Source organism: Colias croceus, chromosome 12 (assembly GCF_905220415.1).
Source record: "Colias croceus chromosome 12, ilColCroc2.1".
In the NCBI taxonomy this organism is placed as follows: Eukaryota; Metazoa; Arthropoda; class Insecta; order Lepidoptera; family Pieridae; genus Colias; species Colias croceus.
The window spans coordinates 7754616-7782124 of NC_059548.1; the positions used below are offsets into that span (position 1 = coordinate 7754616).

Below are 27509 nucleotides of genomic sequence, written 5' to 3' on the forward strand. Positions count from 1 at the left end.
CTCTCGGCCTTATTTGGCGTTATTACTTGAATGCTACATATCAACAATCGTGTTCATAACTTTAGAATTATACAACTTAACAACTATAAAATTATAAACTCATGCTTTTTAAACCATTTAATTAAAGTAATAAGATATAATTACCTAAGCATTACCTATTGTTATGGCATCAAAAAAGTCTTAGCTGCTTGTCTTCTGTGCATTATTACGATACTCTGTGGTAAAAAACAGCTGTCGAGCTGTTAAAATTGTCAATTGTCATTTAGCTTAGCTATCAATGTCACTGCTAAATGATTGCTCATTGCAAAACAGTTAACGTCACTTCGTTCAGATTTCGACAAGAAATTCCAATATGTTTGCATATCGATAAATATTGTTTACTATGAAATTCCAAAACGTATATTAAATTAATGAGAAACATCAGTATTCATAATGTCTGAGGAAGAAACTCCAGATATTGAAGAACAACTTGAAAAGCTTCTGACAGAAATACAACCAAATTTACAAGATGTTATCAAAAGGGTAAATAAAACCACGTATAACAAACTTATTTACAATTATCTAATTAAATATTGTATTATTCACATTTCCTCTAAAACTATTCTTTCAGAGTTTCACGAACGTTGCAATACAACAAACAAAAAATGGTGAACAAGCCAAAACTGATACACTCGAAGATACTTCGTATTTTGCTAAGAATACACAAGTGTAAGTATTTTTAACAAGATTGGCATATAAGAATTTTTATTTATTTAAAATTATACACTTATAAATATGATCAGTTGTAAGAATATACCATTACCAATTCAATGCAAAATGTTTCTATGGATTTACAGAACATTGTCCAGATTAGAACTAGTCAAGTCTCCAACATTCCACATGCAGTCAGTGTCTCTAGATCTCAAATCAATGTCGTTGTCACTGAGATGTTCTTTGGGTGAAGTAAATGTGCGAGGCCTGTATAGTGCCTTTAATGAAAACCTCTACAACCTAATACCCGTTATGTCAGAAGGTCATGTTGTGTAAGTATTGTACATTCTAGTACACCGAAAATTGTTTTGATAAATTCAAAATACAGTCTATAGGCTTTGAAAAGAGTTCCTTTACTTAGTCATAACATTTTCATTAGAATTTAATTTAGCAGAAGTCACTTTATTTGAATGGACAGTTTTTAAATAAATTCCTACCCTGATTACACTACATTGTTTTCTTTAATTATTATTTATTATACTTGTTCATTGACAAGCAATTTGTTTAAAATAATAAAAATTAACTTATAGGTCTGTACACAATAATTGGATAATTTTAGCGAAACAGGTATACTTTATGTTTTTACATTTCAATAAAATGGCTCATCGCAATAAGAATCTCATCTATAGATATATTTCTAGGTATTGAAGTAATAATTACAAATTAATGTCAAATAGAAAATATTAGAAATGAACATGTTTAAGCACCTTAAATTGTCATAAGTTTAAACCAAATTTGCAGTATGTACTTCATAAAATCTATTCTATTACGCAGCATTAATGTATGATGCTTAAAAGTCGTATAAACGATAATTATTATTAGAACATATTACTGTTTCAGAATATCATTGTCGAACATGATTGCAGATGTGAATGTGGGCTTGGTTCTGGAGGATGATGCCTTCTCGTATATTAACCCTGGCATTGAATTTATCCATGATGAAGTGTTAGTAAAGGTATCATACACAGTTATATCTAAATATATTAAATTCATGGCACAATGTTAGTTACCGTACTCCTCCGAAAGGGCGAAATTTGATCTGGGATTCAGCTTGAATTGAAGATTCATGAAAAACAGTTTTTTGTAGAATAGTTCTTTAATGTATTGTCTCTAGAAACATATTAATCGGACATAATAAGTGCACTATGTTAAATAGGAAGAGATTACCAAAGAAACATTTACTCGCCACCAACATAAAAAATTTTTGTTATTGTATTCTTAACTAATTTGGATAAATATTGCTGTTATTGTAATTTTAACAAAGGTGAAATAAGAGTCATTTAAAAATACACTGTTGATAACCTTAATTGGAAAGACTCTTATCAAAATGTTATTTGTAATTACAAAATACTTAATTTTCTGGAAATCATTATTACAAATAATTTATTGAACATTTTTTAGCTCTCATGGCCTTCACCTCAAAAAAGTGGTGGTTATGAGTTCACTACAACAGAGCAATTAGCAAAACACATTGGTATGTATGATTTTAAAACTATTTTATGGGAAACTTCTAGTAATACAAGCTACTCGTGTTATTATATTCACAAAAACGTGACAATTGGACCTTACTTTGTAGAAAGTTATCAATAATAAATTGTTCAATACGACACACATGCAATAATTAACACCTAGAATAACAATCAAGCTCAAAAATCGTCCGAAGCAAAATTCTGCCAAAGCATGCATTAGGCAGACTTTTCTAAGGAGCGATATAGACATTGAATTTTATTGCCACAAATGAGGTGTTCATTTCAGTGAATGTTTAAAACAATACCGTTTGTACCACATTCAAAATTCAACCTTAATATTATATAATAAAGTCCTTATTTACAGATGACCTACCACTGACAGCTGCTATATCTTTACCATTATATGCACTACTGCGGCAAAAACTACAACATCATCTAGCGAAAGTTCTACACCAAGCTACAAGCATTTCTGATGTAGTTGGCTGCAATCCTAGCATGCTTGAAGCATTCAGGTAATTACTATTAGTGTTTTTTTTTATTTTTATTTAATACTAATGCTAAGACATAATAAAAACAAAAAAGTTTAAAGTTAAAAATAATGAAGCTTATAAATTTATAAAGAATAGAAAATGGCATTCAAATGCTTTATAAATTTATATTTATAAAGCACTAGCGGTCCGCCCCGGCTTCGCCCGTGGTACATATTAACGTTTTCTCTACATAAGAACCATCCTCGTACTTCAAGGAATATAATAAAAAAAGAATTATCGAAATCGGTTCAGCCGTTCTCGAGTTATGGAATTACAACGAAAAGTGGCATTGATTTTTATATATTAGAAGATTTGAATGCCATAAAAACCAAAAAATATAATGAAGCTTTCTACTGGTGAAAGAATGTAAAAATGGTTATGTAGTCTTTAGTTATCCATAACAAAAATAATTTTAAACATAAATCATGATTCTAGAGAAGATAGGGGAAAACGAAAATTTTTTTTGTTAAAAAAATTGGTTGTTTGTAAAGTAGGTTTACGATCGAGATGTTTACGTGATAACGTCTTATGATGAGATGAGACGCTCGAGATCAGACGGGAGATCGGTCCGTCTCTCTCTCGTTATACCTGCGATCGCGCTCGTGAGGTTTTGGTGTGACACAAGTTTCTGAACATGTCACCCGACTAAAACGATTTTAAGGACGTTATCACGTCAAAAAAAATATAATTTAAGTAAACTGACTAGGAAGTAGGAAATAAAAGCCATTTTTTTTAATGCACTTTATTGGAATATTTTCTACAAATGATTGATACATAATCACAAAAAATTGCCTGGAAATTAAAGCCATGAACAGTTCATAGCACTTTTATAGTAGGTAGAAAAACAACCGAAGTGACGTGTAGAAACTTGCACTCACTTCAAATGTAATGTATTTGCACTTGCAGGAAGATTGAAAGTAAAATAAACTATAAGAGGCTATTGTTACTTTCTATTTATCATGTTCCAGTCCACTGATTTGACCCAGTTTCACTTCCGTTAAATGTGGTTAAATGTACCTTTTTATTGATGTAAATAATTGTTTTATTTTTAATTCTTGAAAACTGATATCTTTACGTAAAGCCTAATGGGTGATATTTTACTAAATAATAGTATTAGAAATGCAAGACTTATTAACCTTTAGAAAAACAGTAATTACAGTTTTTCTACATAATATTATTTATATTGCTCTTTTTTATTCATCAAAATGTAATTAACACCATAGAAAGAACGGTTCATTAAGATGGCTTTAGATATTTTTATTGTTAACTAGCTTCCGCCCGCGACTCCGTCCGCGCGGATGTCGGTCTTCGCGTGGATGGTTATTTCTCCATTTTGAGTACCTCTGTCAATAACATCTTATAAATATCTATTGGACCCAATTCCCAAATACGGCTAGGCCTATAATAATACGCAACGTGTGTTCGCGGTTCTACGGAACAACGTCTATGGATGAAACTGAAAAATTAAGATTAATTTTTTTCTACGTATTTTTCCAGGATAAAAAGTATCCTATTTTACGCCCAGGATAATAAGGTATAATTATACCAAGTTTCATCGAAATCGAACCGCTAGTTTTCACGTGATGCCTTCACATACAGACAGACAGACAGACAAAAATTTTTTTAATCACATATTTGGGTTTGGTATCGATCCAGTAACACCCCCTGCTATTTATTTTTTCAATATTTTCAATGTACAGAATTGACCCTTCTACAGATTTATTATATGTATAGATAGATTGGAAAGATATAAATTTCGTGTCCTATTTGATTTTGCCAAAAATCGTTTTTTAAAGTGTTGTGCATTAATTCACATGTGAAATGTTCTTAGTTCAATGGTGAGCGATTTGGCACAGAGCGGGAACCGAATAGTCGACATGATATTAATCAACATGAGAAGGACACTATTACAGACCTGTCAGGAAGTGCTGGAAATACCCTCATTACATACTACGTTTATGCACAAGGTACATTTACGTTTTACATTTCTAATACTCTATTTTTAAATAGTTTAATTTGAATTTGAATACAAAAAACATACGACTTTCGTATCAATAACAAAAACGTAAGCTAAAAATACATCCGTTGTTATAAATTATTTCTTTTTAAAGTGAAACTTTTATTACATCGTCTCAAACTTTTTGGTCTGTGTAGCGCATGTCGCGTGACGCACGATACGTACGATAATTATCGTACAAATACGATAATTTTTAGTTAAATGTCTATAGTGCGAAAAATAGTTTGGAAAATCCAAAAGTGCACGCCTCATAATCTCATCCTTTACAATAAAATTGATTATTTATAAAGAGTACACTATAAATATAAAAAAGAAATAAAATAAAACAGTTGGAAAAGTAAAGAAAGCGGTACCGTAATAATTGAGCTATTTTTCTTGTGGCCCCACCTAGATGTGAAACTGCGCAGGTTTAAGGGACTGACTACCAACTTATTTTTTTAAACCTTGGCTTATAGTATAAAGAATCGAGTTTATAATGGTGAATTTTGAGTACACTATAAATATAAAAAAAAATAATACTAAAGAATATAGTATATAGATATATACTAAAATTATGGAGAACAGTCGATATTTTTTTTTTTTTGTTTATTTAATAACAATTAAACCACATCGAATCAGACCCTGAAAAATGAAAGGCTGAGCATACTCAAGCGTAAGAGAAAAAAAAAGACTCGATTAGTAAAGTATTTCGGTCGCTATCGTGTTAACAAGAAAATCCTCCGCACATACAGACACACGGACGTCCAAGACAGAACTTTTTTAAACTGTTTTTAACTAGTTTAAATAACAAAAATGACATGAAAAATATCATGAATGTTAAAAATAGTGTTTTTTCTTAATATGTGTGTGTATGTATTATCTTACAAGTGCAATGTATGATACATAAAGACATTTTAAGTTTGAAAAATCAGATGTTTTGCGCGAAGTGACAGTAGTACCCACCTCAACGCTTCGCTTATGAGGCGTGCAAAAGTTTCACTTTTACCGTGGTTTCATAAAACCACACAACATTTTTTTTGGATCTGTGCTTCGAAAACGTATAACATTGGATTGGAATTCTTTTTAAAAAAAATTTCTAAAATTGTTTTTTTTTTTCATAGTTACTTACCCATATGTATTACTAATTATCTACAGATTGGTTCAATATCATTTATCGGCAAGTTAGAAACAGAAACAGGCTGGGTGAAGAACTTGGCGACAATCAACCGAATTAACGACGTTAGCGTAACGAGACCTGATCCTATGAAAACCAGCTTCCATGTCACGCTCAGGATAAAGGACTTACAGGTAAGGTGTAAATAAAAAAATCATAAGTACATACAACATACAACAGACGGTTTCTAAATTGGAAATTATATCCGGCGCGGCGAATGATGATCCCTATGACACTGACAGTTATTCTCAAGAGACAAACTTGTAATGTCGTCACCATTAAATTTGAAACGTATTGAAGGCATCTAAAAATGCCATTTATTAATTTTTATGTAGCTTTATGCCATAACAATGATATTCCGTTGGAATTATAACAATTCTTATCATTTACGAGAAATTATATCAATCTGACTTTGCGTTTACGTCCTACAAAACTTACATCGTTGGCATTTATCGACTAGTGCGGAAAGTATCGATAAACAAATTTCGATAATGGAAACGAGTTCACATTTTTTCAATGCTTAAGCTTTAGTTCATTCACTATTGAATGGAACAGAAGATCGCAGCATGATTAATTAATTATTCGCGTTAATTTACTTACCTATGATAATATAAGTTTTTTAGACAAATTAAATAGGGGCTTCCATTTTCATGGTAAAATAATATACACTGTGTTAAACGGGTTAAAAATTACGTGAAAATGGCGCATTTTTATGTTTTGGAAATCTTTCGTTTTCCTTACCTACTTAATCTAGGCTAAATTAATACAATAACAACATAATAGACGTTAAAATTTTAGTTAAAAATTCATTTTATAATATTTGTAAAAACATGTTTACCGACGTGGCTGAACGCTTTGCCTATAAAATAGTAAAGTATCGACACGATCCATCATACGAGCAATCACTATAAGACGAACTGTCATAGAGATCATCATTCGCCGCGCCGGATAAATAGTGGAGTCATTTAACATTTGACGTTTGTCAGTTTTGTCTTCCTAGTGAGGTGACCTGCTTGCAAAATATATAATATGTATATCTATTAAAGTGAATGAGTCGATACGGACTTGAAACATGTGAATTTAAAAAATTATCACGTGAAAGTTTCTTTTTTTATCTTTCGTAAATTTTGGAAACAAAATAAGACAAATACATGATTTAACTTAAAAATTGCAATTGTTAAAGTTGTTAAGTTTAACAATTGTAGTACGCAAGGAGCGTTTCTTTCATTCGCGGTTTGCAAAGGCACTTTTACACTACCTAACAATTCGCTCACCGCTAGAGTTATTTTAAATTGCATAAACAGTCAAAAGTTTAAACTTTTGACTGTTTACCTGTTTTTGGCATTTTGATGCTTTTGATGTTCATGATGTGTACAATGTAGTGAATATCAGTTTTAAACTGTTAACAGATAGTTGGGAGCCCTAATTAATAATTCGTTAAAAGATAGTTGGGAGCCCTAATTAATAATTCGTTTAACAGATAGTTGGGAGCCCTAATGAATAATTCGTTTAACAGATAGTTGGGAGCCCTAATTAATAATTCGTTTAACAGATAGTTGGGAGCCCTAATTAATAATTCGTTTAACAGATAGTTGGGAGCCCTAATTAATAATTCGTTTAACAGATAGTTGGGAGCCCTAATTAATAATTCGTTTCTAGCTGGGCTATGACGAATACCGCATAAAAGCGATGGGCGTGTCGTGCGGCGGGCGGGTGGCGGCCGCGTTCAGCGACAACGCGCTGCGCCTCGCCTGCAGCGTGGGGCTCGCGCGCTGGGAGCCGTACGCGCAGCTCGACGAGCTGAGTGTGCAGCACTGCGGGTGAGTGGGTAGTGGGGCCGGAGCGTGTGTCGTGCGGGGGTGAGAATAATACGTAAATATAGCGTGTGTGCCGAGCATACGTGTCAGAAGTGAAACTTCTTTGGCAAGATTCAAAGATACCAAAATCGTCGCGTCCATGACGTGACGGTATTGCAGTGACCGGGACCTTGAATTTTTCTGCCTAAATAAATTTCACTTCGAACTTTTTAATCGTTCTATAATATTTTAAATTTATCTATAGCACGAATCAACAAGCACGCGATTTTGACCAAAACATAATTTTATCCAAGAAAAACGACGTGTGGAACTCGGGGACTGCCGCGGTAAAGCTATTGCATGCTATGCCTTCAAGCCACACCTCCACCCGTCGGAGTGGGGGAGCGTGAGGTTTTTTCGTTACGGAATTTCTCGATTCGGTCCCCGCGCTCAAGGCCCGCGATAGAAGCTATGCAATAGCTTAAAAACTAGACTTTTTCTTCTTCTTTATCTTTTTTAACATCCAAATATTTTCCTCCAGCGGTATGGACGTGCACGTCACAGGGCTAGGTCCGCTGAGCGGTGCGGCACCGCTGGTCGGCACGTGGTGTCGCGGTGCGGCAACCGCGCACGCGCTCCCCGTGGTCGCCGACCAACTGCGACGTCACTTGCACACCGCGCTCGCTGACCTGCCGCTGTGGGAACTGCTGCATGGAAAACGACCATAGACAACATGATATAAATGAAATTGAATGAAGAAATTATAGATAAAAAAAGATGTGGAAATAAATGAATTGAAAGTTTATTAAATCGTAATATGAAATAATTAGAAATATTTTAATTAATCATTGAAGCATTTAATTGGTGAATAGTTTGGAATGCTGTTTTTGAATGTTTGTATATTTTGTATATCTTATAAAACTACTACTTCTTCCAATATTATTTTACACAAATGTTTACAGTCCATTAGTTAAATTTATATAGTTATTCTTATTTATATTATTTAAGGCGCGATCGTCATGGTAATGATGTAGTATAAATTATAAATCTCAGCATTAAAATTCGCTCCAAATGTTCACGATCGCTGTTGACTCAAATTATTTTACACGAAAAACTAATATGTACATATTTTCAAAATTTCGAATTATTTTCATCGGAATTCAAATACATACTTTTAAATTATATTTGAATGTAATATTGATAGATAGGTTATATTAAATAATTTCTCATCGTTGTCTTTATTTTTTCTTCTCTTCAATTCATCTTCTATTTTTTTTAATTGTCTTTTTTATAAACGTACACCTTTGTTGTTGTAATTTTTATTTGTTGTATTTTTTGTATTCACCTTTCTAGTTTTAAGACATCACAGCATTTTGTAAATTGTTATTTACATAATAGTTAATTGTTACCTTAAGATTTATAAGCAATAATATAGTATCGTTGAAATTTATACACGATCGAAAATTAAAAAAATGTGGTCTGATGATATTTAGTGGTTGTGAGTGCCTTCAATTATTCGAGACTGTTGTATTTTTATTACACGAGTTGTTTAATAAATGTTTTTGTTAATACTTTGTTTTTTATTTATCAAAAATAAATTTTCCTTTTTCGTATGAGTGAGTTTGTCAAGGGTCAATATTAGCGTAAAGATAGTAGAGTAGAGTTAATTGTTGATGCTGTATCTATATAGATAGGGAGGCGAGGTAGCTAAATGACGTAATTCAACGGCGTCGTCGAGACTTATCAAAATCGAAAGAGAAAATAATTTCGAAAAGAAAAGCTTCTATGGTAAAAACCATTTTAGCGGTGGGTTTGGCGTGTACAGATTTTCAAAAATGTAAAAAAAAAAACAGTTACTTGGGCATTCTCGAGCGCGTCAGATATTCATACTACGTATGCCCCAAGTCCCTCTGATAACAACGGTAGTTATAATAATCTGCCGGTTTGCGTGGTGGGGCTAGGCATAAAAATTCGTCAAAAATGCACAAAAAAAAAATTTACTCGAGCGCGTCAGATTTTCGGAAGGGGTGTTAAGTAGGCCCCAAGGAAGCTCCCCTTAAAAAAACTGACGATTACGACATGACGATAAGTTATGATGAATTTTTGAAAATGCAGAAAAAAAGAGTCCTTTTGAAATACTCGAGCGCGTCAGATTTTCATAGGGTAGGTTTATCTCGGTATCCTGAAAGCATATTTTCTTAATCTGACAAAAATGTTGGTGGGTTCTCTTAATCTGACCGAAAAAGGTTTGTGGGTTTCTTTTTTTTAATCATCGTTATTTCATATCAATTTTTCTTAACTCCCTCAGTTTTCGAGATATACACAAAAAACCGGGAGTTTGACTTTTTACGATGCTTCAAGTAAAAAAAGTTTTAACTTTGGACAAAAATGAAAAGAGACCTTTTTTTGTAAAATAAAATTACCTTTTTTGTTTATTTAAACTTTTTTTTTTGGAAAAAGTAAAGTTCGCGACTTATATGCTGCAACGCGTTTTTCGGAAGATGAAATGGCTCCTCCAGACTTCCGGTCATGCGGAAACCGGCAGATTTTGTATTTTTAGTAAGTTTTAGATTATATTCTTCAAAATAAAAATAAAAACAACCGCGCTCGAGAATGCCGGATTAACGTTTTTTTTTTACAAGTTCGCGACCCTATAACTCGGCGGCGTCAAGGACTTATGGTCAGATTAGTTAAATTTAGTCTTAAAAAACTAAAATCAACCCCCAATATCTTAATCTGACGCGCTCGAGTATTTCAGACTATCGATTTTTTTTTACTAATCTGATCGTCTATCCTAGGCGCGCGTCACTACATATAGAGCTAAATAGTTAACAAGGTTGTTCTATTAGGTCTTAGGTATCTCTCATATCTTAAACTGCCACGCTCGAGTATTACAGAAAATACCCCTCTTCGCCTCCCTATCTAATATATTGAATATTGAGTTTAAAGAAAGCAATCGTAATCAAGCTATAAAGCACTATACTGAAGATACTTACAGTCTATTCTACGCTTATAATATGTAAAAGTTTGTTCGTTTCTCTTTCACAATAACAACTCAAACAATTTGGGAATCTGGACAGAGAAATATTATTATCTAAGCGAATGGGTTCCAGTTAGTATCAAACCTTTTGATAGTGTAAGTATGTAGAACAGCAACCTCAAAATTTAACACTTTCACAAAGCTTTTTTTTTTAATCTTTGTGCTTTCGTAAGACGCTATTTGGTTCTTGTGGGTTCAGACTATGAGACGGTATGGTAGACGCACAGGGTAGACGATAGGGATAGGATCTTAAACGTTCACTGACAACTAAATTTATCAAATCATCTATGGCTAATTTTGACACAATCTACAGCAATGCTACCTAATGCATGCTGCATGTATTCATCCCTGTTCTAAATTAGGTGCCAAATCTTTGATTCCTGATAAATCAAATTTATTGAGAGTTAACCACAAAGGTTATCAAGTTATATATCCGCCAACATTGAATATAACTAAATAAATATAATATAATTTAACCAACCAAAAATATATCTGCTGATTATCACTATCCAATTGAAATTGTATAACAAATATGGGTATTATACAGTCAGTGTTTTGTTCTATCATATTTTGTGTGGAAAGGTATAATCACCCTAATTATTTTTATTAGTTTCATTACCTACCTACTGAATTGTCTTAGCATTTATTTCTCGTAGCCTAGTAACTCAGCCCCCGGAATCACAGACACAATAGAAAATCTATTGTGTCGTGGTCCGATCGGGCCGCTCGAGGCTCAATGGGCTAGGTTAAATTATCAGTAGTATACACATACATGCTAATTTATATTCATAATTTTTGCTACATTAGATATTCGTTCCCAAAAAATCAAACTATTGTATGATAAACATTATAAAATTAATTTTGTAGGGTTTTAACATGGACATGCTGTGCATTTTTGTTAATGCTGCTGATGTTTACCATTATTGTGCTAATGGTTTACGGGATATCAGTTGGTTATCACTACGCACAGAAAGAACTCGCTTCATTTGCTAGTAAGTATTCTACATTTGTTTTATGAAGGATTAACTTTCCGCCCGCGGCCTCGCCTGCGTTTTCTGAGAAAAACCCGCATAGTTCTCGTTCCCATGTGATTTCCGGGATACAACCTATCCTATGTGTTAATCCAAGATACCCTCTATATGTGCGCTAAATTTCATTGTAAACGGTTCAGTAGTATTTGCACATACCTACATCCATCCTCACAAACTTTCGCATTTATATTTGTTTTATGAAGGACTAGATACGAATAAAATAACAGATAATGATACACATATTTAATAAAAACATTTTTTCTTAGATTTTATATTGTTAATTCTTCTTAAAGTGTCCTCCAGAACGACGACGGAAGAAACAATAGCGCGTCGAGCGGGTGGAGACAGCCGTCCAATCGTGCGGCTAGTGGCTGTCAATCGAACAGAAGTTGAACATGCACCACAACCTATTCTAGGTAAATCTAAAGATATATATAAGATATATTCTAGGTAAATAAGTCACAATGAAACACAGAGCTGAACTAAAGTTTTATCTATAGGTACATAATATAATAAATCTGTAGAAGGGTCAATTCTGTACATTAAAAATATTGAAAAAATAAATAGCACTGGATACTGTTACTGGATCGATACCAAACCCAAATATGTGATTAAAAAAATTTTTGTCTGTCTGTCTGTCTGTATGTGAAGACATCACGTGAAAACTAACGGTTCGATTTCGATGAAACTTGGTATAATTATACCTTATTATATCCTGGGCGTAAAATAGGATACTTTTTATCCTGGAAAAATACGTTGAAAAAAAAATCTTAATTTTTCAGACGTTATTATTATCCATAGACGTTATTCTGTAGAACCGCGAACACACGTTGCGTATTATTATAGGCCTAGCCGTATTTGGGTCCAATAGATATTTATAAGATGTCATTGTCAGAGTTACTCAAAATGGAGAAATAAACCATCTACGCGAAGACCAACATCCGTGCGGTCGGAGTCGCGGGCGGAAGCTAGTAATAAATACTTTTTCTTTGCAGAGGTACAACGTTCAGCAAGAAAACAAGGTGGAGAAAAAGTATATCTAGAAACATCAGTTACTCCAGTTATTGTATTAGAAACTGAGAGGTATTTTGTTAGTTTCAAATATTCAATATTAAAATTGTAAAAAGACTTTAGATAATTAATTGTTTCTTTTTAAGGCCACCAAAGGAGCCGGAACTGTCCCCTCATGAGAGAGAACTTGCAAGACGACTTATCGGACGCTACCGTCGATCGCGCAATAACGTAACACTTAGCATTCCCTTCTTTAGACCACTTAACAGCAGTGAGCCTACACTGTCACCTATTGCTGCTTGATCTCTAAGTTTTGCGTTCAATGAATTGTGGTTTAAATTGTATGTTCTTAACCCTATGGGGGAGACAAAAGTTGCTCTTGCGCGCTAGCTCTTATTCTCTTTGAAGAGTGTCTTATATTCACTTATCGTCTGTAAATTTTTGGGATGATATTTATTTTGCGAATTATTATTAGCTTTTAATTCAATTGCTTTGTATTTTACAATGAAATTCAAACAAATATAATATATTTAACGGATATGCTTAGTTTTATTTTCAAACGTAACGGTTCACAATCGAATACACACATAATTGACAAGCACTATTCACATCACAGAAACAGTATGATTTGTACTTGTTAAATTTGTTTTTATATAAGTCGAAGAATTACTACTAATTTCGTTCGATATAGGGGGAGGACTTGCTTCCCTCCTTGACATTCGATGCGCGAATCCACGTTTTACAGCTTTATCTACCGAACGCATAACGTGGTTACTGGGTTTTGGCGCCCCTGATCTCATAGCACCAGCCGCTTGTGCAGCTTTTTCTGGAAACAAAAACAGAATTAACTTATTTAGACCAGTTGTACACAATTTTAAATAAGTATAATATCATGCTAAGACATACCCATAGTCTCCACCGAATTTTGTACAAAACAATAGTGAAATCCGATACCTATTCCCATGACAAGTACCGTTATAATTGTAAACATGAGGCAGCATGTGAGCATAGCACACACCGTACATAATGATACTCTGCAATATTGTTGATCATTTTAGAGTAATCAATTAATCTCAATTAATGAATAGTTCTGTATTCGAAGATTTGTAAACTTTACCTTTCTAGTGCATCTAAGACGATGGATATAAAAGAACTCAAAGAGCAACACACGCAGCCCATTTTTTAAATATAGATTATGTGAATAAAAACAACAACTACATATTCAGAATGTTACACAAAATTTTACTATGTGGTCCTATCATAGTCTACAGCAGCATAAAATTATTAATTTACAACATTATTCAAAACAGTAACAGTGTCAAGCCAAATATAGACATGATTTTGTCAACATCAAGTATTTTTTAGGGGTGTATACAAAGTTATTAGTACCTAGATATTGCATTTAAAATCGTTCGTCTAATAACGTTAAATAAGCGCGAGTAAGCGCCGGGCCCAGAGTATACCTATAATTTTATTATGTTCTGTGCGTTAGCTACTATCACTATATTCGTCCATGCTATCACGCTACTATAAAATATTCTAAACCAATAATTTTCAAGAGGACTCAGACCAATAAACATTGTAACATTTTTGTTTCTGAGATGTATTACGGAAGGGCCCCTGAATTATTTGTATAGTCGCGAATCGCACATTAGTAAAAGTATGAAAAAGAAACGAAAAAAAATATTTTGGCGGTTCAAATATAAGAGGTAAGAACAAATAGAAGTGCTATAATGTGAAAATTAGTATGAAAACCAGTGTCGCCAAACCCACACATTTAAATCGATAGGTGAATAGTACACTACAAGTAAAAGTATGGGTGCCTTTTTTTGGACAGCATAATTTAAGTAAAAACTGACCTATGTAATAAATTCAGCATTTCAATATGTACCCTAATTAACGATTTTACGGTTTATTTTAGTATAACATCCCTAGGTGTATGAGCCTTTTTTGTTTCTCTTTGGTCAGGAAATTTGAAAAATTTCAAATTCAAAAAGTTCAGCTATTCAACAACAGAGGGCGTTAATTTTCGATAGATATAATTTTGAACCTTAACACATAGGTGATAGAAATAAGGTGGAAATTTGTGTCACTTTACATTAAAAACATTAACTTGACATTAACATACTTTGTTCCATAACAGCCCTTGTTATCTTAGAGTATATATACTATCTATAGAGTGCGAACAACCAAGTGGGAACAGTAGGCACAGGTGGGAACAACACGACGCTCCCGCCGCGAGCGCTCGCAGTCGTGGTTGAGTGCTCACGAAGTGCGTTGCTCTGGATTTTTTTCATATTTGCGAATAAAAGTGGTGAAATGTGCAGTTCTATCTTGCAAAAACGATACTAGAAAATACACAAAATTGAAATCCACTATCACATTTCATCAGTAAGTCGATTGTTATACATAATTTTATGAAAATAAATCTAGCATCGCGGGGGTGAAGAGTAGGTGGGAGGCGGACACGCGCAGGCTCGCTCGCGCGCCTCACTGCCGCCACGTGATCGTAGTGATGTGACCTGACCAACGCTGTACTCGATATAAAGTTTACTAGAAGAACTATATTTTAACAAATTATTTATTTAACTTTAAAATTAAAACTCTTTTAAAAATGTATTATAAATAAATTTGTGGTGTGTTTTGTACGATACACTTTCTAAATTATGAATGCGAATGTATTATAGTGTAAATGTAAAGTATGTAATGTTACGATATATTTTCTGAACCGCTAAATTGATTTTGAAGATTTTGATAGTAGAATGGATAAAATTAAATAAAGAAATTATTAATATTATTTATTATATTATCATTTTAAATTATTAATTATTCCTTAATATTTTTTACCATTTTTCAAACATTATTATTATTGTTTGATTTATTATTAATAAATAGCACTAAACCCGATCCTTTATTTTATTAACTTTATTATTTAAAAAGTACTCACGTTTTTCTTATATTCCAATCAAACATATTTTTTTAAAGTACTTATAATTAATACAAGAAAATTTCTTATATAATATTTAATATTCAAATGGAATAAACAAACTTTATTCAGTTGGTAAACAAATTTAAAATTACATATTTATACTTTATTCATATATTTTTCCTTTAATAACTTATTGAACATAAAATTTACTTATGATACATATTTATTTACATAACTTATCGATAGTTTAACACGCAATTGATATCTACCCATCCCTATTTGTCACACACACATCTATATAGTATCTATAGCTCATCTGCCTACGATGCGCACTATGCAATTTGTGCAATACACTCGCTCTATACTATTGTAATATATACTCTAAGCTTGTTATCGATAATTCATAAACGTTTGAAAACATGTTTTAAAAACTCGTAAACCACAGTCGTAAACGCATCTAAAAAATATTTTAACGTCGAATGTTTAAAAATCTGTGGTTGTCGGTTGATAGTACTTTCTTGTAAGCTACGTTCCAATAATATACCAAACTTATTGCTCATATTCTCTTAAAAATTCTTTAACTACAATATATTATTTTGTTCAATTATTCTAACCTCATAACACATTTCGGTGTTTTACGTAATTCCTAGAAGTATAAAAGAATGATTGTTTCAGGTGCTTACTTTCACACATTTTATTATTATACATATCATTTCAATTTCAGATTTTTCCACGATTTTTCAATGTACCTAGGCAGCGATATTTCTGATTTCAATTTCAACGACAGTGCACAGTGACATCAAAGACTACTATGTATATACGGACGTGACATTAGGAATACGGAATAAATGGCAATTATTGTCAGAGAACTGTCAAATTGTCAATTTTGATACCTATTTGTGGAAAATATGGGAGATGAAAACAATTATAATAAAAAGAAACTCGACCAAAACAATCCAAAACGTAGACCTAATAAGAATTATGTATTGAAGAAACGCTTGCCTCTGCGGCCCAAGGATGGCGATAATGTAATATTTGTAACGAAAAAGACTAATTTTAAGGTAAATAGTAACTTTTATTTTTGGTTAGTTCTAAAGCTCGTTCAATATTTAAGTTATTGTTATATTTTCAGGCTCAGTTAGATAAATGTTGTGACCTTTTAACTAAAGGTGAAAACGACATAATATTACATGGTCTCGGAGCTGCTATACAAAGATGTTGTAACCTGGCATTACAACTAGAATCACTATTTGCAGGAACTTGTCAAATCGAAGTTAACACGGGGACTGTAGATTTAGTAGGTGAGAGTTATTTTCCATTAGATATTAATTAATAAAAAATAATGATTTTTTTATTGATAAACTAGACATAATAAGAATTATGTACTTTTCAGATGATCTGGAACCATTAACAGATGATCTTGATTTTGGTGCCCAAGTAAGGCACTCATCCTCTATTCACATTCGCATATTTAGAACTGCTATGCTCGGAGCCAACCAGCAATAATGTTTTTTACACTCAGTGAAATTGTGCAGTGGATTGGACTCACAGTATTTGAGATATGGATAAACTTAATAACAATCACAATATTTTCAGCACTTTTAGCATTAAAAATCGATGGTATAGTGAACAGTGCTTGGTGGACAATATTTGCTCCTTTGTTTGTAAGTGATGCTATGAATGCATATTTTTGCTGTATTGTTTGCATAAGAATGACTTTAGAAAATTCATATAAGGCTTCAATATATAGAGCATCTTGGAGTTGTATATTCTTAGGTTTAACTTTTGTATTCAAATTCTTATTGTGTAGAAAACTTCAAGGGGACTCGGCTATAGAGTTCAGTGAAGTTTTTGCACCTCTATTTATACTATTACAATTAATAGCAGTTAGAGCATGTCAGTTACACCAATAAAATATAATCATTAATTAATTAATCAGTGTAAAATTTGTTTATACATAAATAAAAGATAAATTGGAAATAATAATGACTTTTATTACCATTGCAAATAGTTAACAAATTAAATTAAGAAACTTGAATAACAATGAAGAAAAATATTGAAGAATGCTATATTAACGAAACATACTAAATAAACCTCCTCTGTTTCTCTTGTCCTCACCACTAAATGAAAAAGTGAAGTTATTGCCTTGATTTTCTGTGGAAGATCCTGGCTTGATATCTTCAGGCTTGGCACCAAACAATGATAAACCAGTTTTTCTTAATCCTGTATGATATTCAAAGTAAATATAACTTATTCAATTACAAATTAATTAATTACTAAAAGGGAAAGATGAGTTATGACTGAACCTGATAAAAAGTTAGGAATTCCTTGTGCATAAGTTTCATTGTTGTTTTCTTCACTTGATGGTGCTTCATCCGCTTTAGGTGAGAGCAGTAGGCTAGAATCTGACCACAATATATTACGAATGTTTATCAATTGTAGTTATATTTCTAATGTACAATCAATTAAAATGATTACCTATCCCATGAGGAAAATCAGAATCACCTTCTTCATATTCTGCAGTACTCATAGACAAATTTAATGAATCTGGTATACTTTGTGGACCATGAGTGAATAACAACCCAGCTACTGTCATATCTTGTCCGTCCTTTAATATAAAAAAAATGGAACTTAAATACTTAGGTTTTTTTTTACATTTTTTACGGATTTTTTTCTTTAAGTCTTTCATTGACATAATATAATATGCAACTAAACTTATTAGTGTGCGTGATATTTCACGCACAAAAATGGTCCACATAAAAACTCTGCCTATGAGTAAATTAAGCAGAATTTTCTAAAGATATGATAATGATGTTACTTTGAACATTATGGCTTGGAAATAAGGTGTGAATTCCAATAAACGTTTCACACAATGTCGCGATCTTGTCGCGATGATGAGTCTAATTATTGTATCTAATATGTATGCTTTATAGTTTAATCACCTTGGGGCTAGAACAGCTTTGTGGATTTTTAGAAAGTCTATTATAATCAGCATCAGGTTCATTAATTGGTGAAACAATCTCTTCAGTCACTTTTACTTCACTCTGATTAATTTTCCCTTCTGCATTTTCATTTGCAGTGTCTTTATCAACTTTATCTTCAAAGAATTTAGAAGTAATAATGTTTTCATTCACGCAATCTTTTCCTGATTTCTGGAAAGACATTACTTTAATTATTGAATTCTTTGAAATAGACTACCATAATAATATATTAAATTTCAGTTTTAATTCACCGGTTGAAATGTATTTTTGGTATAAACAAACTGTGGAGACAAGTCCAAGTTATGTTTCTTTAAAATCATTTCCTTCATTTGTGTGAAGCTTTCAGTGCTAATATTTGATTGTTTATTTTCTTCACTGGATTGTATTTCATCACATTGAGATTCTTTTATATCAAATGTTACTCTCTTACTTTCTTGAGATGGATCTTTCTAATAAACATAACAATTTAAAATTAATCATTAAATTATATTAAAGTATGTATAGTATACAGATTACATATTATATAGAGTTACCTTATAAGAAGTTTTGTCTCTGGTATCTGGATTAAGACTTTCTTGGGTTGGTTGGGATATTTCAAAATGATTACCCTTAAATTAAAAATAAAAGATTTGGAATGTTTATCATTACAAAAATTGATAACATGCACACAATAATAAAAACTACCTTAGAACAGTCCATAAATTGTGTGGGTGGCAAAACAACACTTGGTGTATTATCCAAAGGTAAATTTACCTGTTCTTCATTGGCATCAGCATCCTAAAAATATGACTTAGTATATGATATTAAATCTCATTAAGTAAACAAATAAAGAAATAGACCAAACCTTTGTTTCCACATTTTTCTGTATATCAGCATTATCTGTCTTTTCATTTATTTTAGCTTTAATTATATTAACATTTTGAAGACTATTAGGATTAATGTTTGCCACTATTTTATATGTCTCATGTTTATCTAATTTAATGTCTTCTAAAATATGAATCAATTTTTTATCTGAAAAATCTTTTTGTTGTTTGCTATCATCTGCCTCAATGTCCACTTTTGAGCTTATATCAAAATAGCTAGATACATATTCGTCTTTTATAAATTCTTCTGTTCTATGTTTCATTCCTGTGTCCGGTTTTACAATGGTATCAATTTTATTTATAACTTTTGAATGTTCTACTCTCTTTATCTGAAATAAATTACTTTTACAATAGAATATTTTTTTTTTTTGTTGAGTTTATGCCTTAGGTATTACCAAAAATAAAATCACATTATGACCATATCAATTACAATAAGCAATTATTCCTAAGAAATCCATTGAGGAAAAAAAGATGACATAGTTACTGTTCACACCTTTTGTTTTCCCAAGTATGTAGGTACTATCGTAGTAAACTTTTTATTTAAAATAGTTTAATAAACAAGTTTGTTTTACCTTGTCAAGCTTAACACTTAAGATGTCTAGGTCAACACTTTGTAGCTGGATATGTGGCATCTATAAAATAAAAAAATATTAAAAAAAGAACAAAATGAAATTAAATACCTAATTAACTGCGACTAATAGAGACATAACTAAATAATATATTATGTATACCATTAAATTTTCAGTATCAGAAGTATTGTGTAAGGCTGGCCACTTGTTCTGTGAACTCTCTAATATTTTTGTCTCACTCTTTTGCATTACACTAATATCAACTGCTGTTTCATTTTTTATTTTACACTCGTGCAGAAGAGATTGAATTTCAGCTTGTAATTTGATTCTTAGATTTTCTTTTTCATTAATAATTTTCAATGTTATTGGCCGTTCAATAATAAAATACTCAGCCAATTTTATAACACGTTGTTGCTCCAAGTTCCTTAGTTCACTTATTTTATTTGCTTTATAAATATACAGCTTATCATATTCATTTTTCAGTATATTGATGCTTTCTTGAATAGTTTGACACTTATTTTTTGCTTCCAGATATCTTTTAATAAATGGGATATTTTCATATTTTGTCTTAGACACCAACCACAAGTCTTCATACTTTTTTATTCCAGTCCTAACTCTTTCTTCTACTTCGAATCGTCTTTCCTTTATCAATAAAAGTTCTTTTTTAGATTCTACGTTTGCTGATTTTATTGTTTGTAAAGCAACCGCTAAGCTGTAATTATGCAATTTTTTAATAATATATTATATTTATTTAATAATATATTATAAGTTTATGATAATAGTTTTACCTATTGAACTCGGATTCGGCCAGTTTTATTTCCGTTTTCAATTTCAAGTTAGCACTACTGATAAAGCTACACAATTCTTTTTGGCGCTCTGATTGCTTTTTCAATTTATCCACCAGAAAAGCTTGTGCTAAACATTGATTAATAATGTATATTATATTGTTGCATGAAACTATGTATTTAAATGTTAAAATTAAAGTTTTATTTACCTTTAATACATTGGCTAGATAACAAAATGTTCAACTGCATTTCATCTACTTCTGTAGAAATTTTTTCCAATGCCTTAACATCACTACTTTCTGCCATTTTCAGTTATTTTGTTTAATGAACTAAACGAATTAGATTAAAAACTCAAACTTAAATTGGAAATACTCAGTATAAGCTCGACCAGAAACTGATTTTTTATAATCCACCCAAAGTGCAAAATTTTAAATTGGAGGGAAATATCGTTCCAAATTTAATTTTAGACCATAGACTATAGTTATTTTTTTCATATTTTAATGATTTTTATGCTTCTTGGTAATGATGTATTTTAAATTAAGAAGAGTGTTAAAGAATATAGATACAGATAAGGATACAGATATTATAGTAGGTATGTGTTACTTTTTGTTATAACTAGGATTGTAAAAGATAAGCGATACGCAAAATATGAATTTCAAATAAATTGCTAAACGTTAGTGTTGAAAAACGACTAGTTACTACATTTTAATTTTGCTTTTTTTCACATATTCTTTATAATTTATACATAAGGAAATATTTAAAGAATTTCCAAGAATAATTATTGTATATAGTGGAATGTAATCCACCAGGGGAAATTAAAATAAAACACAAAATATTCAATACCTAAAATTTATTAACAAAATAGTGTCATACAGTTATTTAAAATAACAGACGTAAAGATAAATGATAATTTGATACAGCCTAGCATCCTAATTAAACCAGGTACTTTATAAATTTATCCCACTATAAAAAGAACAAATAAAAGACGAACGCCGCACGAAGGAATGTTGGCTATCGCATGTAGTCAAACAAATATATTTCGTGCGCAAAGTGAAATAGTCGGTTATTCTGATCCATATATCAATCAATCTAGCGCAAATCATACGATCGCTAGGTTGTTCAACACAACCATGTTCATTCACATTGGCAGTGTAAATATTACGATACTAGCACCTGCTCGCCAATATCAACACTGAAACTGAATATATTTCCTACTCCTGGCACTACGACCACGTAATAATACTGTTTGAATGCCAAATTATTTTTCTAACATTCCTCCATTAAACATCAAGGAAACCAATTACACGCTAAATTACAAAGTATCATACAGTTACATATATTTATTTTATTTTAGACATATTTATAAAACATGCAATATTTTTATATTCAGTTATGTACATACTCAATTGCACAAAATCATAGAAAACTTGTAACTATTCACAATCATTCGGTACAATATTACAAATAGCTTTGGCTTGGGTGACTGGGATTTCATAACTGTAGTCCGGGATTACACATAAATTACGTCAATGTCATATTTACAAAGCGAACTAAAAGTGGGATTCTAAATGCGAAAATGATAAAGAAAAAGCTTACATATACGTCAATTTACATTAATGTCAATTTTCGTTAACGACATACACAGCCTGATCTCATCGGGGAATGTCTACTCGTTTTAATTAAAAACCAATTCAACACTAGAACAATGCACGTAAAGAGAAATCGAAGGAATACAAAAAGCGCGTCAATCTGGAATAACTTATACGATAATACTTAAACAAATCCGAATACCTACTGGGTCCCGTTCATTTTAACGTTTAAATAATGGATTCGTACCGCCAACATTCACTAAGTGCCACGACCGCTGCTTCCGTCCGTGGACGACGGTGAGATATCGAAACGAAATTACCCTGAGAACGTCCCGTCGCTCGGCGCAGCGACCCACTCGCAACTCACTATTCACACAGTCAGTCGAACGGTTCACAGTGGGGGGGGGGGGGGGCGCTCATTAACTGTAGGGCGGCGGCAGCAGGATCTCGGTGAGCAGCCGCTTGAGCGAGTCGACGCCCGTGAGGAAGCCGCAGTCGGGCCCGTCGTGCGGCGTGGCCGTGGCCAGCGGCGACTCGGCCGCGGCGCCCGCGTACGCCGTGTGCGCGAAGTCGATCATGCGGATGTCGACGCGCTCGTCGGGCGGCGGCTCGGCCCAGGGCCGCGTGCGGGGCCGCTTGCCGTCCGCCTCGCGCGCGCCCGCCTCGCCCTCGCCGCGCCACGACTCGCTGCTGGCCGACGAGTACGCCATCCAGCTGTCGGCCGAGTCGGGGCTGGGCGGCTGCGCGCGCGGCGAGCCCGGCGCCTCGCCCTCCTCGTACCCGCCCATCGTCTCCTCGCTGTGCGGCCGGAACGGCGAGCGCTTGCGCTCCGAGTTGGGCATCTCGTCGTTCAGCGTCGACATGTCGAAGTGCCCGGGGGACGGGCCCAGCTCCGCCGAGCTGCTCGACGCGTCGCCCTCGTACTCGGAGGTGGATACGCCCGAGTCTTCCGGATGGAAATTAACATCACCTTCGTATACTATTAATAGAGAGCTGAAAAGAAATAAAATATTATTAAATAATGATATAATGTGAAAATTTAGAATATAGGACGTTCTCAGAGTATCGGACGCAACTGACCACGAGTAGAACCTGTAGGAGGTCTGCTTGGCGATGGCGCGGCGCAGCAGGTCGAGGTCGCGCAGCACGCGGCGCACGACGCGCGCGCGCAGGCCGCCGCCGCCCGCGAAGAAGTCGCGCAGCGCGTCGCGCAGCCCGCCCTCCGTCAGCCCGCGGCCCCAGTACTTGTCGCGCCGCAGGCACGCGCCCGTCTCCGGCACGTACACCTGAAAACACGCACCCACTTATTATTATCTGGTTCACAAGAACAATAATAATTAAACACGGCTTGAGCAGGCCTCTAAGGCAAAAACAAAAAAGAAATACTGTCTTATTAGTTTGTAGATGGTAATTAATTTAACGTTAATTAATTAATCAATGTTTTCGTTCCTTCTACAGGCCGATTAAGAAGAGCTGGAACGTAAACATATTCACACATTGCACATGTGTAGTGTCTATGAAGACGCGCGCGGCATGACGTCATACTGCATACGCATCATGAAAAGTCTGCCCATCTCTCTCGCGCGCAAAAACGCACTAACGTTGAATGATTATTATCAATACTATATTACAATAAAATTGATTAGGTATGAGAATAAATAATTAAGTTCATCGATTGAGTTAATTTTAAATTGTAATTTACATATAAAATATGAGAACTTTCATATTATCTACAACTGCACACCCATTTTACAATTCAAGTCTACAGTCTACATAAGAATCGCGTTTATTTTTGAACATACTGTATAGAATATTGCATAAGTGTGAGTACTGTGAAGATGCCAGCTTTCCTTAATCGACCAGTACTTACGGCCATTTATTATAAGTACATAATATATAAGACATTTAGTGTCAAGACACATTCATAACGATTAATCGATTCCGCTGTATCGCTTTAAATAAGCTCTCATTTCGTTAGCGTGTGATTAACAAGCAACCTTTTAAATCAACGTGACATCGTGACAACAATAAAATACATAATTATGGAAGAATCTGAACGCCGACAAATACCTTGGCCGAAATCCAGAAACAATTAATTTTCCTCATGAATGGTTAAAATTTCGTCACAAATTCCATAAAAAAATTCAATCATCAAAACAATTATATTTAAATGGAAGTAAGCTTAATACAAAATAATCAATTTTTTCGTCACTTTGTACATTTAACAGATAATTTAAAAAATAATGTCCTTCATCGGGCCGTAAAGCGGCTATTTATAACATCAAGTTATTAGACAGACCGTGTTTATAAAATAAGTATTTTAATATAAATTTACGAGAACGCCTCTTCATTTATTGAAATCTCAGAATAAACACACTTCTTGTGTTATATTTATCTTTAAACCAAGTTCTATATAAACTGGATATAATTACGCCGCTTTTATTATTTAAATTGGATCCTCAGATGAGTAAATGAGTTACGGAAATGTACTAGAGCGGATAAACGTGTGTAATGTTATTAAATGAGATTATAATGTGATGACATAACGCTCTGTCTAATACCATAGCGATCTTATGTAAAAGGAAAAGGAATCGCACTCTAGGCACGCGTTACGCAATGATATACTTATCATTATAATAACATTACTTCATTTGGTTATTAACATCTTAATAAAACAAGTTTCGAGAAATTACTTTTTCTTATAATTATCAAACAAACACGTAAAATTAATGAGTGCTAATTTATTAATAACGAATACAAAAATAATTCCTAAATTTAGTGAAGTTGAAATTAGAATTGAAAATAATCACAATGCATAGATTACTTACACATTTTAATTATTCGATAGCTTAAATAGCTTAGCAGACTTAAATTATTTTCCTTGTTTTAATATACACCTAATTTCCCAAAGAGCCGTACCTATTTATAAGTAATTACATATATATATATAACCATCGGTTTTATACATATATTTATATTATAGAAGATAGATGGCGCACTTGGCGAAATGCTTGACACTCGTAACCTAACCTAACCTAATTCTCTACAGGATCTGACAGGAATATGGTATTTATGTCTGAATACAATTAAGGTCTAGTTTACCTGCGTTAGCGCACTTAGCAATCCCTAACCATCTCTATCTTAGATCATACTTCTTACGTACAGGAATATAGTATTTACGCCCATACGATTAAGGTCTAGTATCGCGATCCGTACCTGCATGCCGCAGAGTCGCACACCGAAAGTGGCATCGCACTTTTTCCCACACGGGAATATTGTATTTATACGAATACAAATAAGGTCTAGTTTTGCATCCCGTACCTTATCTTATAGGATTATAGTACTTACACGTATACAAATAAGGTCTATTTTACCTGCATGCCGCAGAGTCGCACGCCGAGCGTGGCCGACGTACTGGCAGCGCACTTGGCGATCTGCTTGGTTCGCTTCTCAGCGCTCGCGTCGTCGCCGTGCTGCCGCGTGCCCATCTTGAGGTCGAGCACGCACGGCCGCCGGTACGAGGACGTGATGTTCTCCATCATGAGGAAATCTGCAATTAAGAGGAGGTTTTTAGACATTTTCACCATTTTTGTTACTAGTCGATTGTTGCGTTCTTAGTAACCATGTTGGTTCGAAGGAAAAAAGAGCACTCGAGGATGCAACATTAGCTGACTGAACTGAAGTTGTCTTATTCGCAAAAATGTAAGAAATAAAACCCTGTTATTTAGATAAATTACAACACGATTTTTAATTTAAATGTAATTTATTTTAACTTGATTACTTATATTAATCACTCCTCAAATCTTATTTCTTTACACTTATTCTCTTTAACAGTTTAAAAGTTAGGCGTTATTTACCCATTTTGGAATCAGTTTTATGAAAAAAAAAATATCTATCACAGCATTTTAGTAGATACCTTCCTCATAATAATCAACATCCCCTTAGGGACTCGATCAATCTGACCCACATTATACGTGGTGTCGTGGAAAATTAGTGTGTTCTTGTCTTTAAAACATAAAAATCTCATGTATTTGAAATGAAATGAATTTCTTTCTTTATTTTCAAATGAAATTAAATTGGTGCAATTAGAACTATCGGGTTATTAAGTGATTCCATGTGGTCTGTAGTGTAGATTCTGGAATAATGCCCAGATTATGGTATTATATTATGACACTGAAATGTGACTATAGAAATAAAAAGAAAAATCTCTTGAATTCTCGAGTCGTAATATTATTGTTCATTACATTACACAATTTACCGCATTTCAAAACATTTAATAAAGAAATAACGTGTAACAATAATAAAAGATTATGTATTTACCTGTACGTAATTGACGCTAATGGTTTCATCATGAACTAGAGTTATTTTAATCTTGCTACAGTCATCTTTATAATAGGTAAACACAGATGGAAGGTTTTCTCTCTAAGCGTTTATTTAAACAGTGATAGAAATAACATTTATTTTATTAAATGTAGCTGCAGAAGCATTAAAAAATAACAACGTTTATGCCGTGAAATTATTATTTTATTGGCTCTATATTTTTAAGAAGACATCTCAGTAAAGGAATAAATGTTCATTTATTTTTAATAATAATAAGCTGTTATATTACAAACACAATAAAGATATTTAAAATAAGTTGCATGTAACTTGTACGTTTCTCAATCATGCTATTTGTAATAATTATCTAACATTTATCTGATGTAACGTGATATTGCATTTATTAACAAGATATACAATCGCATTAATTCTTTTGTTCATTAATTAATGTTATCGTTTTCATGTTTTCATAAAAATACGTGTCTTAAGGCCGTGTACGCGGTCCGTGCGCTATTTGGCTCAAATATGTGATTTTCCAAACCAGATTGTCCATCAACCACTTATCTTACAAACATATGAATTACTAATAATTTTAGGAAATTTTATTGTCTATATAGTTAGTTAAGAGTTTATTTCAATTAATACAGTATTTGTGAATACCATCAAGATAACTGAGCCG

General features: G+C 33.1%; 6 protein-coding genes across 13 annotated transcripts in view; 3 read left to right on the forward strand and 3 right to left on the reverse strand.

Moving 5' to 3' along the window:
- Positions 1-307: 307 nt before the first annotated feature.
- On the forward strand, positions 308-8877 carry LOC123696346. Its single transcript, XM_045642467.1, has 10 exons — positions 308-522; positions 611-708; positions 837-1022; positions 1591-1705; positions 2152-2224; positions 2584-2731; positions 4581-4716; positions 5901-6053; positions 7579-7739; positions 8257-8877. Exons 1-10 carry the CDS (start codon positions 433-435, stop codon positions 8441-8443), a joined length of 1347 nt encoding a protein of 448 aa, XP_045498423.1. The 5' UTR covers positions 308-432; the 3' UTR covers positions 8444-8877.
- A 2188-nt stretch (positions 8878-11065) lies between these two features.
- On the forward strand, positions 11066-13326 carry LOC123696356. 2 transcript variants are annotated; one of them, XM_045642484.1, is made up of 5 exons: positions 11066-11117; positions 11623-11747; positions 12080-12202; positions 12782-12869; positions 12944-13326. In XM_045642484.1, exons 2-5 carry the CDS (start codon positions 11657-11659, stop codon positions 13098-13100), a joined length of 459 nt encoding a protein of 152 aa, XP_045498440.1. In that variant the 5' UTR covers positions 11066-11117; positions 11623-11656; the 3' UTR covers positions 13101-13326. The 2 variants fall into 2 exon arrangements, with proteins under 2 accessions (XP_045498440.1, XP_045498439.1); XM_045642483.1 differs by having other exon boundaries at positions 11079-11337.
- On the reverse strand, positions 13323-16513 carry LOC123696359. 2 transcript variants are annotated; one of them, XM_045642488.1, is made up of 4 exons: positions 16410-16458; positions 13915-14062; positions 13704-13831; positions 13323-13623 (listed from the first exon to the last, which is right to left on the reverse strand). In XM_045642488.1, exons 2-4 carry the CDS (start codon positions 13974-13976, stop codon positions 13403-13405), a joined length of 411 nt encoding a protein of 136 aa, XP_045498444.1. In that variant the 5' UTR covers positions 13977-14062; positions 16410-16458; the 3' UTR covers positions 13323-13402. The 2 variants fall into 2 exon arrangements, with proteins under 2 accessions (XP_045498444.1, XP_045498445.1); XM_045642489.1 differs by lacking the exon at positions 13915-14062 and having other exon boundaries at positions 16341-16513.
- Positions 16514-16597: 84 nt separating this feature from the next.
- LOC123696358 (transmembrane protein 203-like) lies at positions 16598-17709 on the forward strand. Of its 2 annotated transcripts, XM_045642486.1 has the most exons (3): positions 16598-16787; positions 16859-17027; positions 17120-17378. In XM_045642486.1, exons 1-3 carry the CDS (start codon positions 16635-16637, stop codon positions 17230-17232), a joined length of 435 nt encoding a protein of 144 aa, XP_045498442.1. In that variant the 5' UTR covers positions 16598-16634; the 3' UTR covers positions 17233-17378. The 2 variants fall into 2 exon arrangements, with proteins under 2 accessions (XP_045498442.1, XP_045498443.1); XM_045642487.1 differs by lacking the exon at positions 16598-16787 and having other exon boundaries at positions 16887-17027; positions 17120-17709.
- Positions 17700-21322, reverse strand: LOC123696332. The gene is made up of 12 exons (XM_045642444.1): positions 21134-21322; positions 20928-21054; positions 20302-20851; positions 20143-20202; positions 19552-19899; positions 19392-19484; positions 19241-19315; positions 18959-19156; positions 18669-18878; positions 18205-18334; positions 18033-18131; positions 17700-17949 (listed from the first exon to the last, which is right to left on the reverse strand). Exons 1-12 carry the CDS (start codon positions 21228-21230, stop codon positions 17798-17800), a joined length of 2139 nt encoding a protein of 712 aa, XP_045498400.1. The 5' UTR covers positions 21231-21322; the 3' UTR covers positions 17700-17797.
- Positions 21323-21759: 437 nt separating this feature from the next.
- Positions 21760-27509, reverse strand: part of LOC123696344 (inositol hexakisphosphate kinase 1) — a 39476-nt gene continuing 33726 nt past the window's right edge. For all 5 annotated transcript variants that reach the window (XM_045642463.1, XM_045642464.1, XM_045642462.1 and 2 more), the window contains 4 exons: positions 25888-26063; positions 23594-23799; positions 22931-23506; positions 21760-22883 (listed from right to left, as the gene is read on the reverse strand). In XM_045642463.1, the coding sequence (XP_045498419.1) occupies positions 22933-23506; positions 23594-23799; positions 25888-26063 (956 nt within the window). In that variant the 3' untranslated portion in view covers positions 21760-22883; positions 22931-22932. The remainder of the gene's footprint in view (positions 22884-22930; positions 23507-23593; positions 23800-25887; positions 26064-27509) is intronic.